General features: G+C 42.7%; 1 protein-coding gene across 6 annotated transcripts in view; it reads left to right on the forward strand.

Moving 5' to 3' along the window:
• Positions 1-14681, forward strand: part of AUTS2 (activator of transcription and developmental regulator AUTS2) — an 802029-nt gene that overhangs the window by 763985 nt on the left and 23363 nt on the right. For 2 of the 6 annotated variants that reach the window (XM_069791496.1, XM_069791501.1), the window contains 4 exons: positions 9539-10010; positions 11616-11869; positions 12833-13074; positions 13522-13566. In XM_069791496.1, the coding sequence (XP_069647597.1) occupies positions 9539-10010; positions 11616-11869; positions 12833-13074; positions 13522-13566 (1013 nt within the window). The remainder of the gene's footprint in view (positions 1-9538; positions 10011-11615; positions 11870-12832; positions 13075-13521; positions 13567-14681) is intronic. The other 4 variants (XM_069791497.1, XM_069791498.1, XM_069791499.1 and 1 more) reach the window with 4 other exon arrangements.

Consider the following 14681-nt stretch of genomic DNA (forward strand, 5'->3'; position numbering starts at 1 on the left):
CTTCATTGAATTCTACAGGAGATAGTGATGTTCCCTTATGAATGGCTGTAATAACAAGCTAGAGACTTTTCAATTTTTGAATTATCATACAGGCTTTAATAGAATATCACATTCCTGTTTATAAAATGCTATAGAATGATGTAAGAACAAGACTGGTACATGCCAAAGAGTCGTTGACATGATCATGCCTTTTTCTCAATTTCATATTCTTTTCTATTTAATTTCTATAAAGTCTTTTAAGTCCTCTACCACCATTAAGTCCTGTCCCGCACAGGAGGAATTTGGTATCCAGAGTCATGTTTACATACAAAGAAAAGCTTTTAGTAACTATGGTGTCAAAGCAATGAAACAAAATGGAGTGGTAGATCTTCATTATGGTACAGCTGTATATTTAAACCTATTCAGTAATTTTGCCCCTATTTTTCCCCCTTGAAAAATTAAACAAATTCATGGGATGTATTTTAGCCCAATAAAAGAAATACAGACAATTTAAAAAGAGATGGGCGTTACTAGACATATATAATTGACACATTTAATGAGACCCTTTGTTGACCAGGAACATTGAAATCTTGTTTCTGCATTTATCAATATGACCCAGACCAGAAGAATTCTTCCTAAACAATACTATGTTAGAGCAGACAGTGGGATAACGTCCATCTTTTTCTCTGCAGCATTGGAAACACGAGCAAAATAGTGCCATGTGTGAGAATACTGTAAAGCAACAGATTGGTGGAGTAGCGATGTGTAAGCTCAGCAAAGTTTTCCTGTAGACACTAATGAGCTAAAATAGTTGTAATTAAAAGTGCGTATTGTCGTGGTCATGCTGAGTTTCATCTTAGCAAGAGAGGCACTGGAGTTCTTAAGCTCTCTGCTTATATGGACATAATGCCTTTAAAAACAGAATAGAAAATTGTTGGCTCTAAAGAACAAATTCACAAGGGAACCAGTGGTATGTGTCTGGTGAGTTATGGGTATGACACCTCTCAGGGGGAATAAATGTGTTCTTTTTCTGTATAAACATATCACACAGATCTTTTTTGTCCTTCATATATTAAACTGAGTTGTCATGCTAAATTCGATCAGTGCTCATAAGGTGATACTTTTCAAGCTGCTTTTGAAAGCCGGTTTTGTTCAAGCTCATTCAAGTAATCCTGTCACATACGAGCGGGATGAGCAGATGTCATGAGCATTTGAGGGAATATTGCAGCTACCTGGCCAAGGCAAATCAATAGTAAGGAAGGGGGGGTGATGGATAAACCCAGTGTATTTTTCTTCCCTCACCCTGTGATGGGGTTAACCTTGTGCTGAGGTTATCCGGTCCCTATTGATAATTGGAGAAAATTATCAAGCCTTGCTGTGTTTTCTTTCTTTAATTGATTAGTATCTTGTACTGCCACCTCCTTTACTCTTGGCAGGTTTGAAACGCTCTCACCATGCTTCTTTTCTGCCCATTGGGTGGGTCACAGGGTATTTGTGTAATAGCCAAAAGGGTAGAGGGGAAGGCTCTTTTCTGAAGCCGAACCAAAGTGACGTTGGACTGGACAGACCTTTGCAAGCGCCGACTCCTCTCTGAGAGGTGGAGGGCTTCGGTGTTGCATCTTGGCCTGAGTCTCTAGGTGTTTCGTCTCTGCTCACAGCAGTTTTCGCTCCACTCCCTTTGCATGTGTGCTGGAGCTGAGCTTGTTGGGTTGTGTGGCCTGGGGACAGGTTTGGGGATAAGGACCAGCAGCACATCCTGTTTTCCCAGCACGAGCAAAGGAGACGCACACACCACCAGCTTGCCTTTTATAAACAGGGTGACTAAACATGTGCTTGAAGAGCGCTTGGAAGGTTGCGGTAGGAAATTCAGTCAAGGAAGATTTTGAGAGAGGAATGTTGTCTCACTGAGCTGGTTTAATGCCTTTTAGGTGTCAAAGTAGCAAACATTCAAATTACGATAATTTATCCAGGCTTGCAAAAGGCCTTTGAGAAGGTCCTGAAGAAAAGGCTACTGTGGAAGCTCAGTTGTTACAAACCAAGAAGCAAAGGACTGTTACCAGCAAAACGTAGCTGAGGAAAGGAAAGCAGAGAGTTGGGTTATTTTCATCATGATCTGTTTGCAACATGGCGTTGGATTAAGGGCAGCTGAAGTCTGGAGTCCTCTGCCCTGAGTTGGTCGATGTGAAAGACAGGAGAGCAAAGAGCAGCGGTTACACGTGATCGAAGGGTACCTGTGCTAGCTGGAGCTGGAGAGAGCTGTTAGAAACCATAGAGAAATGTCATCAGGCTGAGAGAAGAGGGACTGAGAGTCAGTTTAGACAAACTCAGAGCAATGCACGTGAAACCAAAACACGCAGGTGCCTATAGACCTCACAGGGCTCTGAAGTAGCTGGGGCAAGTCAAGGCAAGAAGCTGGCTGTTACTAGTGATGGTTTAATGCAGACCTTCACTCGTGTCTGCAGCTGCAGGTTGGGAACAGCTACCCGCAATGTGAGTGAGGAATCGGGTAGTGAATAATATGGTAAGGATGAAAATGCTTTGGTATAAATGAGTGGTCCAGCTGCTGAGGGCTCTGCAGTGTGGGTCAGCCGCTTCCTAAAGAAAGTGTTGCAGAAGCATAAGAGGTGCAACCGGGTAGCAGAAAAAATAACAAGGAGTGATCAGGCATGTGGAAAAAGTCTCATAGGAAGAAAGACTGGGCAGATGCGAGTTGAAAATCTTATAAAGGAGGTAGAAGGGGAAGAAACTTAATTTTGTAAAGGAATTGGTGATATTGATGGTTTGTAAAGTCTTTTTCTCACAGACTCGCAAGAACCAAGTGGAATTAAAAGGTGAGAAATGAAAACCTTGTGGAAGGAACATTTTCATATGACATGCTAAGAAATTTACTGCTGTGGGCAAGAACTTGCAAATGCTCAGAAAGGACTTGAGATTTATGTACATAACAAGCCCATGGTTGTTATCACAGTCCTAGAAAATCTTGGAAGAAAATCTCAGGCTTTTGGGTATAAGCCAATCTTTGACCAGAGATCAGCATGAGGTCTCATGGCTTGGACAGGTTGTTTTATATACGCTGGCTGCAAGGTTTTTATACTTGTTTTGGAAAAATCTTGTACTGGTTGCAGTCAGTGGTCGGAAGCATGGACCTCCGGCCTGGTTTAATAAGGCGTTGTCTATGTTTCTTTGAAACTAGGTGTGCTTTACAAATACGGTGACTACAAGACCTGGATTTCTTTAATTAAAATGCCAAATTGAAACAGGAAGCTAAAGCTCTTTGTGCTCTAACCTGTTATTATTCAAGAATATCCCCCAATGACTTTGTCAGTGTTACTTCCCCCATGGGAAGTTTGCCAGCCCGTTTGAGAAAAGACCACTTCAATAAGCACTCTGGTGCTGGTAGCTGGCTATTGAATACTTCAGAGTTGCATAGTTAATGATGTAATTTATTGCTTCCAAACTGGAAAGGTTACGAAGCCAAGAGATTTTCCCTATTGGAAATAAACCTTTGGCTGTGCGTGTGTGTGTACGTGTGCGCGTTGAAGCAGGATTGAGCTATCGTGGTGTTGCTTTCTCCTAGGGTCTGTTAGGATGTTACAATTGCATGCATCTATTTCCTATTAAGTAAAATGTGATGATTTCTGAGAGAGAGCGGTGTTTGGATGTTCTGTATTTCACTTTCCTCTAGAAAGCTATATCCCATTCCTTTTTACTAAGTAAAGAGGCACTTTTAAAAAAAAAAAAAATCAAACATCAAGTGCTTTCAATATTATACTCACAGTGTACAGGATATAGGAGTTACATTTATGGCGTATGTTCTGTTTAACAGCTGGATGAAATAAATTGTTTCATGTGAAATATTGGAGGACTCTGCATTCTCAAATCAAGGCCAGAAGCAGCTCAATGACTGAAGAATTGTCAACATCTTGTGCAATTCCACTAAGTGCTTCTTTTCATTGATCTGCAGCTTTATTGTTGACAATTAAATCCATTTCAACGCAGAAGATAAACATTTTTAACAGGAGGTAGCAAAATCTTTTGTCCTGAATGATTTTCTTCTCTGTTTTATAATTAAGTACAAAGTGTGTCACAAGTCTTGCTATTCAGTTGTACTAAATACCTGCTTACTGTGGAATAATTGGTATCAGCAGATGACAGAGCTGCTAGTAACCATGCTTTTGAACGCATGTTTTTAATTTGCATAATCAAATACTTTGTTAGTGTCCTTGGAAATTAGGATGAAAGATGACTGTGTGCTAAAAATGAAAAATTGTTTTTAGCAAATTATGTGTATCCAGTACAACAGATGAATTGCTCTGGGGCCTTTATGATACATGTTGGCTGGTGTACCCAACAACCTCCTCCATCCTTTGCAGTAATAGTTTCTGTCATCTGCCTTTATTTATCCAAATGTTTCATTGACCAATGTCTAATCAATATGAAATGTACAATCAGGTCTTAAATCTGATTAATTATTTCAAGCCTTGTAAAATGCTTTTTGAAGGATACCTCCGAGGGCCGGTGGTCAGCAGCGTATACGTTTTCTGCATTCCGTTGACTTCAGAGAAGTTCTGACGGTTTGTATTGGTTGTGACAGTTTGCACCAACTGCCCACTTATCCATGTTAAAACTGAAGAAAATAGTTTTTCTATTTTTTGAAAAATCTAATTTTTTATCTTCCATTAAAAAGTTGGCAGAAAATTTTAGTTAGGCAGAGGTAATATTGTCAAGAAAAGAGTTTAACTTATCGAAGTAGTAAAAGAAAATGAATGCTATTTTCAAGTTAAACAATGCTATAAAATACTTCCTTGGTAGGCTGAATGCTCAATCCCAAAGATAATGCTGCAAAACACTGAAAACTCCTATAATTTTCCTACTTGTGCAATAAGGACTTTGAGCTTAATCCAAACCCTCAAGAGAATGGAAAATTCAGTTTTGATTCTGAATTGCTCTCTTAAGACGCCTGAATACTCGCAGGCCAGACGCAGAGAGGCTGAATCCTAATGTGGACAGAAGGAGGAGTGACAGGATATGATACAGTCTGATTTCTGACTGAAACTGAGTTGTGTCAGACCTGGACATGGAAAAGTTGGATGATTTTGTGTTTAGAAAACAGGTTTGGCCACTGTACGTTGACAGCATCATGCAGGACGTTGTCTAAGGAGATTTCATTCCCCAAGTACCATCGGGTCAGGTCAGAGCTGCCCAGTTCAAATATCCTTGGCTGCCACTCGGGACCTGGCCAGGTTGGTGGTGCCCCAGTTCTCGTGATGAAATGCCCTGTGCTGGCACTTAGCATCCTCTGTGGTCTTTGGTGCAACCAAACACGGTGAACCCATCTGCAAACAACACTTGAACAGGCAAAATTAGAGCGTTCATTATTGGTGAATCTCTGGGAATTTCAAATTTGGCGAATTTCAACAGGGCCGTTTTGTCAGCAGAAGAACAGTTGGGCTTCGTCTTGTGGCTGTGATGTTCTCAACTGGCCATCTCTGGCCATCCTCTAGCTCTTTTGGATCACCCAAATGGTACAAAGGAGCCAGAACAGAGAGTTCAGGTCAAATTTTACTGGTTTGCACATTAGGAAGAGAGGCAACGGCATTTCAGCAGAACGCTGCATATAACCTGTGTTCATTATAAAAATCCATGTCTTTTAATGGAAGTGTTTGCATGCACTGTGTATTGCTCTGTTAACGATGTGTATACATATAACAGATATGGGTATAAATATAAATGCATATGTATTACACGTAACATACATGTATACAGACACATGGGAGTGCATGTGTATATGTGTATGTTCATAGAATGTGTATAAAATATAATGTAAACTCACAGCTGCAGAGTCTCTCTAGTTCACATGCAGTCATTTGGTTTACTTTCAGGTCTTCCCAGTGTGGCCTTGTCTGCTCCTCTGGTGTTATTGAGCCAACCAAGTAATAATCACGTAGACACAGCAGACTGCTAACAGCACTTGTGTTACTTGGAGGGGACTGAGAGTCCTGCATCTTGAGAGATCCCCAGATTGTGTATGTTAAGTGAAAAATAGAGGAATTTGAGATTTAAGACACAACAAAGGGCAAAGACAGGAAAGGAAGATAATGGAAATTGCATGTCCTGTCTGTGTGGGACAAGCTTAGCCAATATTTCTCCTCAGTCCTCAGAGAGCATCGAATTATGGCTTTATTCCTTTTTCAGTAAAAAGACTGACTGCTGCTGGATGCAATATCAACCCAGTGGAAAAAGGGAAGCCTGTGTCAGCACAGAAGTTACATCACAGTTACTGCTCTTCTCAATACCGATGCAGTAATTTCACTTTATCCAAAATAGAGTATGGACACTGCCATCAAATAAAGTTAGCTTGCTTGCTTCTTTAGCTATTGGATGGAGATGAATTCCTATGATGTATAAACAAACTCAGAAAGTTGTGTAGTTGGCTTGTCTGTGTCATAGTGACATGAAGGATTTTTTTCCCCTTATTTTTTACCCTGAGCTAGTCAGTCAACATCCAGAAATAATGTGATGTGCAAAGACGTGCTGGTAGAAAAAGAGTAATATTGTATGTATGACCTTGAAGTACTGTTGATGAAGACTTGAGCCCTCCTTATGAAACATAAAATTGGTAGCATTCATCACTGATGTGGGATTTCAACTCCCTAAATAGATACTGTGGGATGAAGAATTCTTTCTGTTTTATGTATGATAATTATCAGTCATGCAGGGATGCATGTACCAGGCATACTGGGGTTAGAGAGACTCCTGGACATCTGATAGCGTTTTGGGGTATAGCGTAGGTGCAATGGTGCAAGACGAAGGGAGGGAGAAACTGTGCGCACGTTCAGTGTTTGACATTTGGAATAACATTATCTTACTAAATACAGCATCTTCTGAGCTGTGAACTAACAGGAATGGTACTGAAGGGGCTGTGTAATGAAGATGTAAGCAGCAGCAAAAAATACCCAGGAGACACTAGGATTCATAGCCCTTTTCTCCAGGGGCGGAGGAGCAACAGCGTGAGGAACAAACTCCCCAGCAGAGAGCTGTGCTGAATAAATGTTACACACACAAGAGACTCTAAAAATATCAAATGAAAAGATGTAATGAATGCACTGAGTGCAAGGTGTTCCCCATAGATTTGGAAGTATCACCTCTGCAGGATTTTCAGACCACCTACTGTATTCATCTTGTAGGGAATTTCTAATGACAAGGCTAAGCCCTCAAAGCCCTAATTATTAAGCCTTTCTGTCAAAAAAAAAAAGATAGATCTCGTAACTCTTACACCTGTAAGGACTAGGAACATAGATCCACCTATTCCTGAACAAACTGTTGCTCATTTCTTTCCTCCCTGGGGACCTGCCTTAACACATGTGGCGATCACGCTCTGTCTAACTTACAATGTTTGATCAAACAGGATTGATCCAAAGAATTAATGCAAACAGAGTTTCCTTTATTTAGAACCTCACATTTAATTGCAATGAGATAGACTTTGGGCATACAGCAGAGTAATTATTTTTATTCCTCTGGAGTCCCACTATTGCCCCCAGTGTTCTGATCCAAATTCGTAGAGGAGCCTCTGTGCCTGTTACAGATTGCATACTACAGAAGTGATTAAAGTACATCCTCATCAAATAAGTCTGTTTACTTTTCCCCCACTCTTTCTCTCTCTTTCTTCTCCTCTCTACCTCCCTTTTGCCCCAAAAAGGTTTTTTCCCCATCTCCTGTCTACAAACTATTAAAACAATCTGAACTCCACTTTACCAGGCTGCTCACCATTGCACAGGGCCTGTAAAACACTTAGTAATAGGGGGCCTGACATGGGGTTTTTTTCACTCTGCATGAAATTAAACCCAAATTATGATATCTTTTTGACACATTTCTGCCAGGCTGTCTCTGGCGGCTGTAGTGATGCGAAGGCTGGCAAACACGCATGTGCCCGGGCTATGGACTGGCAGAGTACACTCCCCATCATCTTTAGTTGCACTCCTTTACTTCAGGGTTTGAACAATGTAGCTGTGAACAATTTTCTCTGAACGTATATTATTTTCTTATGCAAGGTCCAACTGTTCAGAGTTGCTGTGCGATACTGCCCTAAATGGTGCTCCTAATTCCCTCTGCCTGCAGGCATTGCCTTTTCCAGTCTTCCCCCAGATTTGTTCAAAGGAGTGCCATGCATCAGATACTCATTGGCAGAAGGTGGGGGGAGTGATTCAACTGGGAAATCGCTGTAGAGCCCCAGTGAGCAGAACTCCACTGTAGCAAATGTTAAAATTATAATAATATCCATTATTATCAAAGAGTTGGAAAACAAAGCCAAGTCATTCCATGACCAGCCAAACCAAAAAACCTTGGGTTCCTACTAATACGGGTTTTAAGGTTTAAATCTCATGTAATGAGGCACAGAGCTCACATTGCATTTGTTCCCTCAGTGGGTCAGTAAGGGAGTGATGATCGAGTAACAATAATAGAAAATAGTAGCACTAAACAGGGTCTCTCTACCAGGTGGTTTATTTTGAGGAGAGTTATCAGAGAAAGAAGATGAGAGGCAGATGCACACACTCACATGCAGAGTGTGTTGTCCAACTCTCATGTCTTTAAAGAAAACATATTCAGGACTAATCACGTTGCCTTCTTGACTTCTTGGGCCATTCTTCTGAAACATAATGTCAAAAATGAACGTCACCGAAAGAAAAATCGAGGCAAAAATATGTTATTTCCCTTAACCTTTTTTTTCTGTTCATCTGGCAGCCCAGATAATAGAGATGTTATAGTAAACATATAATAGTAATTAGGGATAAAGGGACGTGCCTAGAAAACAACCAGTTCTCCAAGCAGAGAACGCAGTGGAGCCTGGCTTCCTGCAGGGCTCTCCCCCTCGCACTGCAGCAATTTGTGCTTACGTGATTCAGTAGATAATTTAAGTGGTTTTTATGTGATCATTTAGGGACTGATTTTGCCAAATATGCATACAGATTATGTTGCCTACACTCACAAATTTATCAGCACTGTTTTATGGCCCCAAATCTCAAACTCATACGATTATTGTGCAAATCTAATTTTTCTTACAAATTGATGAAACGCTAGCACGGTTGCATGGGAAGGTTGGGAAATGAATCCCTAGGAGGCAAGACCCAGAGGGCAAGTATGGAGGACCCAATGTATATTGTGCGACAGAGACAGACCAAAGCAAAGCACAATCCCTTGTGATATTTTCCCTAAGGCAGAGGTGGGGATTTTTGGGGAGGTCTGACTCAGGATTCTTAGAGCACTTGAACCACTGCACTCAGTTCAACTTTTGTGCGCTTGCTTTTTTATACATTAATGAAGACAACCAGAAACTCTCTCCTTACGATAAAAAATAGGAGAAGTATTATTAGGAGAAGGACTTGAGGGTTAGGGATGCTGCTGGAAATGACTTTGGATTTGATTTGGTTTCACATTGGCACAGTCCTTGATGAGAACAAAACGTAACTGCCCGGAGCGCGACTCTGGCACAGCAGTTAGTTTGGTTTTGCCCATTTCGTCACGCACTTAATTGTTCTATGTCTTTCTTTTGTTGTTGCAGATAAAGAGTTAGGAGTCAGTACGCTAGCTGAAAATGACGACCCTGGTGCTAGGGGCCCAGCTGTCCCGAAAATATCAGGATTAGAAAGGAGTCAAGAGAAGAGCCAGGACAGCAGTAAAGACCCCATACTTGAGCCTGTGGTGCCTAAAGACCCTTGTCCTCAGGTGACACAGCCTTTGGCCCAGCCCCAGTTGGAGCCGCAGCCTGAGGCACCCTGCCCCAGCCCTGCGCTCGCCCCGCGGCCGGAGGCCCCTGCCCAGCCGCCGCCAGCCGCCCAGCTGCCACCAGCCCCAGAAGAAGCCGCCCGCCCGCCTGCGCCGCAGCCGCCCGTCCAGCACCCGCCCCGGCCGCAGTCGCCGGTGCAGCCGGCCCATCCAAACCTCCCTCCGGTGCAGCCCCATCCGGCCTCTCAGAGCCTCTCGCAGCCACTCTCTGCCTATAACAGCAGCAGTTTAAGCCTCAACAGCTTAAGGTAGGCGAACAGAAACGCGTGCGCGCTGAAGCCCCGTGTCTCTGCAGACTTGCTGCCCGGTGGCGATGCTTTACCGTGCCTGGAGGAAGTGGAGATGAATTAGCTAAAGGAGAGAAGTGGCAGCACATCCCGTCCCATCGCTGGGGAATAAAGGGGACTTTGTGCATTTAGCCGTAATTCCTTCCCTGAAATGAGCCAGGATCGCTTTATTTCTGATCTAGTGTTCCCATAAATGCTAGGTATTCTCAAGCACTTCATTAATTTGCTTTTACTTTTCCTGCCAGTCACTGTATACTTGGGTTTTTGGAGGGGATTTTATGCAATATGGACCAGGGGAAGAAAATCCCAATTCTTGCAGGTTGGGCTGCTCTCTGAAGGCTAACTTCTTTTACCCTCCCATCCCTGTAAACATCTTCTGATTTCTCCAGCTACTGACAAGCCCTAGGGAAAGAAGTATGATAGAGCTGCTGTTGGCCCTGCTGACAGCCTAGCACAAACGGTCTTGCCCCAGTGACTTTAAAGCTGAATTTTTTCCTGCACTGCTGACACCTTGCAGTCTTCAATGTTTTTCTCTTCACCTGGCCACAGTGAGATAAAACTCTGCCTTTTATAGGGGGATAACAAAGATGAACAGAGAGATTAAACAACATGTTCACAGGAACCCATGACGTCTCTGTGAGTCAGGGACCTCAGGTTTCCCCTACTCTAAGCTAATGCTGTCAGTACTAGGTCATCTTCACCAAATCTGAGCTTCCAGCAGGCAGATGGTGTCCTTCAAGACCTGGTGAACCATCATTATGGTTGCTTCAGGGTTTGACTAAAGACTGGGAGGTGTTTAAGACCTTCATTTATTTTTAACAAAGTTGGTATTGCTTGTCTTTAAAAATCACTGCAATAGAAGCATGTCATTACTTGAAATAATGACAAGTAGAATTAAGCATTACATGAATATATTTTAAATACTCATTAGTAGGAAACGAAACCTGAAAAATTGCAACCAATGTAATCACAAATATTTATTTTGCTGACTCATCTTCTCTCTTTATATTGTGGGGGTAGAGAGAGGCATTAACTGTACAATAAGCATATATCCATTGTTGCCTTCTCAACTTCGTTTCACATTTTCTGCAGTCTTTTGTCTTACTAAGTCATAGCAAAAAAACCCTAAACTTTTATTAATGCAGTGATCACTGATTTTGAGCTTCATTTGCCTGAAAACACAAGTCGGAAGCAGTCATGTAGAAAGGACCTGATAATTAAGTAACGAATGCACAGGGTTGATTACTCCTTTGTGTGTCATTCCTGTGTTGTTGGAGGACAGAATATCAGCCTCTTAGAGAAAGGGAGAATATGTCTTGGGTTTTGGTGTGGAGAGACCACAGGAAGTAAAAGATACTAGAAAAGGTACAGCAGATCGTTGGAGAAAGGAGTATCACTGTGGTATTGCTAGAAAAGTAGAATAGTAACTTGCATTTATAATGTATGACTTACATTAGTAATGTGTTTAACGTGGGCCACGCATAGCTTGGTGGGGTTGTGTATGTGTACATTTGGAGCTTTTCTCTCCTCCATGCAACACTTAATTGCTTTTCTTTTCATTAACAGCAGCAGCAGAAGCAGCACTCCTGCCAAGACTCAGGCCCCTCCTCCACACATATCTCACCACCCCTCAGCCTCACCATTCCCCCTCTCTTTACCCAGCCACAGCCCGCTGCATACCTTCACGCCCACCCTCCAGCCCCCCGCACACCCACATCACCCCAATATGTTTGCCCCTCCTACGGCTTTGCCTCCTCCACCACCATTGACGTCAGGGACACTGCAGGTTCCAGGACACCCAGCTGGTAGTACTTACTCAGGTAAGAGACAGATGGATCATGACCTGAGCATGTCTAGCACAGCGTAGGAAGCCAATTCTCCAGTTTTAATCAGAATAATTCCTTTTGGTCCATTCAATGGGAGCTGTTGGTTGGGTAGAGGCTGTACTCATTGCTGAACGATTTGGAGTCATATCAAAGCCAAAAACACCTAGAGATACCCAATGACATTTCTTCTGCCCTGGGAATGAATATTTTTGGAAGGGCCTGCTTTTTCCATGTCTATTTTTTTCTCCCCATGGTAAAAACACTCTAGAGTTCGTAATGTGCCCACACAGAATATGTGACCCCCCTGAGCGAATGTCTTTGCTGCAGTTGTGGTCTGTGCTCAGCCTTGCTTCCCTGGCTAGAGGGAAGGTCTCCAGTGGCTGTGCACACAGCGGTCCTGAACTCGTATACGTGCAAGGGTTTGGGGGGACAGGGTGGAGATGTAGAGATTTTTATCAGTGGAGAGAATGGTGCTCTTTTAGACTTGGACTGTGGGGAGCTGTGAAGTGTCTGTTCTTCCTGGGTCACTGAGAGGGAACTGGGGGAAGAAAATGGAGGATTTTCAGCATTTGAGTAACATCATTTTGTGTCCACGCAGCAGGGTACTCATGTTAGCAGCAGCCACTTGATGTTTACTCTCACTCCAGCTTACCTGTACCTCCTCACCTATTTAGGACTATGTCCATGTCCATACAAATTCAGGGAGAACCCTCAGGTTAATGCTCAGAGGAATGCTGTAGTGAAGACAGGTTTGGTGAGAGAGGGGAAAGGGAGACTTTCGTCTGTGTCCGAGGCCTTTGGGGAAGATCTGAGGGAGCTTTCTTACCCTGTATAGTGTTGTGATTTACCACCAGGAAGTTTTAAATACAGCGTTGCTACCAACACCAAACGTAAGTGGCACAAGGTCTGGAAAAGCCCCTGAGCTCACGGGGGGTTGTTTTGCTGTTTGTATTTCAGAACAAGATCTTCTCCGTCAGGAACTAAACACGCGATTTTTGGCCTCGCAGAGTGCAGATCGCGGGGCCTCCCTCGGCCCGCCGCCGTACCTGAGGACCGAGTTCCACCAGCACCAGCACCAGCACCAGCACACACACCAACACACACACCAGCACACCTTCACGCCTTTCCCTCACGCCATCCCACCCACTGCCATCATGCCAACGCCAGCACCGCCCATGGTGCGTACCCCAGGCAGAAATGTGAGGATAAGTAGAGCACAACTCTATTCTTTATTACAAAAATTTAAGAATTTCCCAGGTTGTGGGGAAGGAGTACTCTGCTGCCCAGGTGTGGTTGGGTAGGAGAGGAAGGGCTGTCCCTTCCTCACGATTGTCACATGTGCAATAGGTTCAGGTGGCAGCGCAGGGGCTGAGGGACCAGGCTGCTGGCTGAAAGGGCACTCGTAAGTGGGACTTCCCAGTGCTTGGAGTGGTGCACTCTGGTGCTTCCTCCATTCTCCTGTCTCGTAAAGACCTTGGTTTACCTTGAAGAAAGAAAAATCCCAAAGTTTCATTGGAAACTAATTTTCTCCATATTTCTTCCTCTCTGTTGGTTGCCAAATAATAGAGAAGTAGTCTTCTATTTTACCAACAGAACTAAAGCAAGGAAATATAAAGTAACTAGTTTGTGCTTTGATCCCTTTGCAGTTTGACAAATACCCTACAAAAGTTGACCCCTTCTACCGTCACAGTGTGAGTTTATTACTCTGTTTAAAACTGACTTAAATGCTTTTCTGTGGTGGGTTGGGATCACCACTCAATCAGTGGCACAATGTCGAATCTCTCCCTAATCATCACTCCAGGATTTACCATTATCGTTCTTGGTTGCTTTGGCTTTTGAAGGCTTGCATTCATGGTGCTTGTTTCTGATAAAGATGCAGTATCAGCTTTTCCAATCAAAAGATCTCTTGTTCATACACATTTGAAGACAGGTTTGATGTGAAAAAGATGAGACAGAAGAGCTGACTGTTACATGAAGCAGGAGAGAGCAGTAATTTCATCACTGTGTTTCAGTTGTGCCACAAACCCTTAGACTGATATTTTTCCTAAGAAACTTGAAATGAAATGACAAACTATCATACAAATCCTTCAGGGACAGATAGTCTAATAGTTTTCCTAATAGATCGTATTTTGGTTTATAAAATCTGAAAACTTGTCTTATTCTTCAGATTTCAAAGGCACATCTGATCCACTGGGCTTGTTATGTTTTGAAAGCTCTGTTTGATGACAGCAACATGAATCCAGCTATGCACTAGATGTGTTTATCTAAGAGCTACCAAAAAAAGTTATTTATTGAGATGAACTGATTTTTAATATTCCAGTTAATTGTGAAGCTTCTGCTCTTAAGGGTTTGAATCTACTGATTCATTTGCTGCTGAAATATGGGTTGCATTCCTTCATCATATTGGCAGAGGCAGGTATCTGGTTGAATATGACAAGAATTTCTAAATCCAATAGTGATATTTTGATGAGAGAAGGAGTACTGCATCAGCACTCAGAAATTTGCAAAGCACTTGGCTTTATGTGTGTGTTTTGCTTAGAAGTGGAACTGGGCAAAAAAAACTGGTTAAGATGATAGTGTGATGCTTTCTGCTGTACCGATTAAACACAGTTCCTGCTAACAACTCATGCCTGTAGTACATGTGAATAGTCCTATTAATTTCTGACACGTCATTTGAGTAACTTTAACTGTATGAGTGTGTTTGCAGGATCAGAGCTCTAGGAGTATTAGGCAAACATTTAAGCCTGTGATAATCACTTTTACTCCAATGGGTAATGCTGCTCATTTGCATCGTTTGCAAAATCGC

The sequence above is a fragment of the Haliaeetus albicilla genome, chromosome 9, assembly GCF_947461875.1.
Source record: "Haliaeetus albicilla chromosome 9, bHalAlb1.1, whole genome shotgun sequence".
Classification (NCBI taxonomy): Eukaryota; Metazoa; Chordata; class Aves; order Accipitriformes; family Accipitridae; genus Haliaeetus; species Haliaeetus albicilla.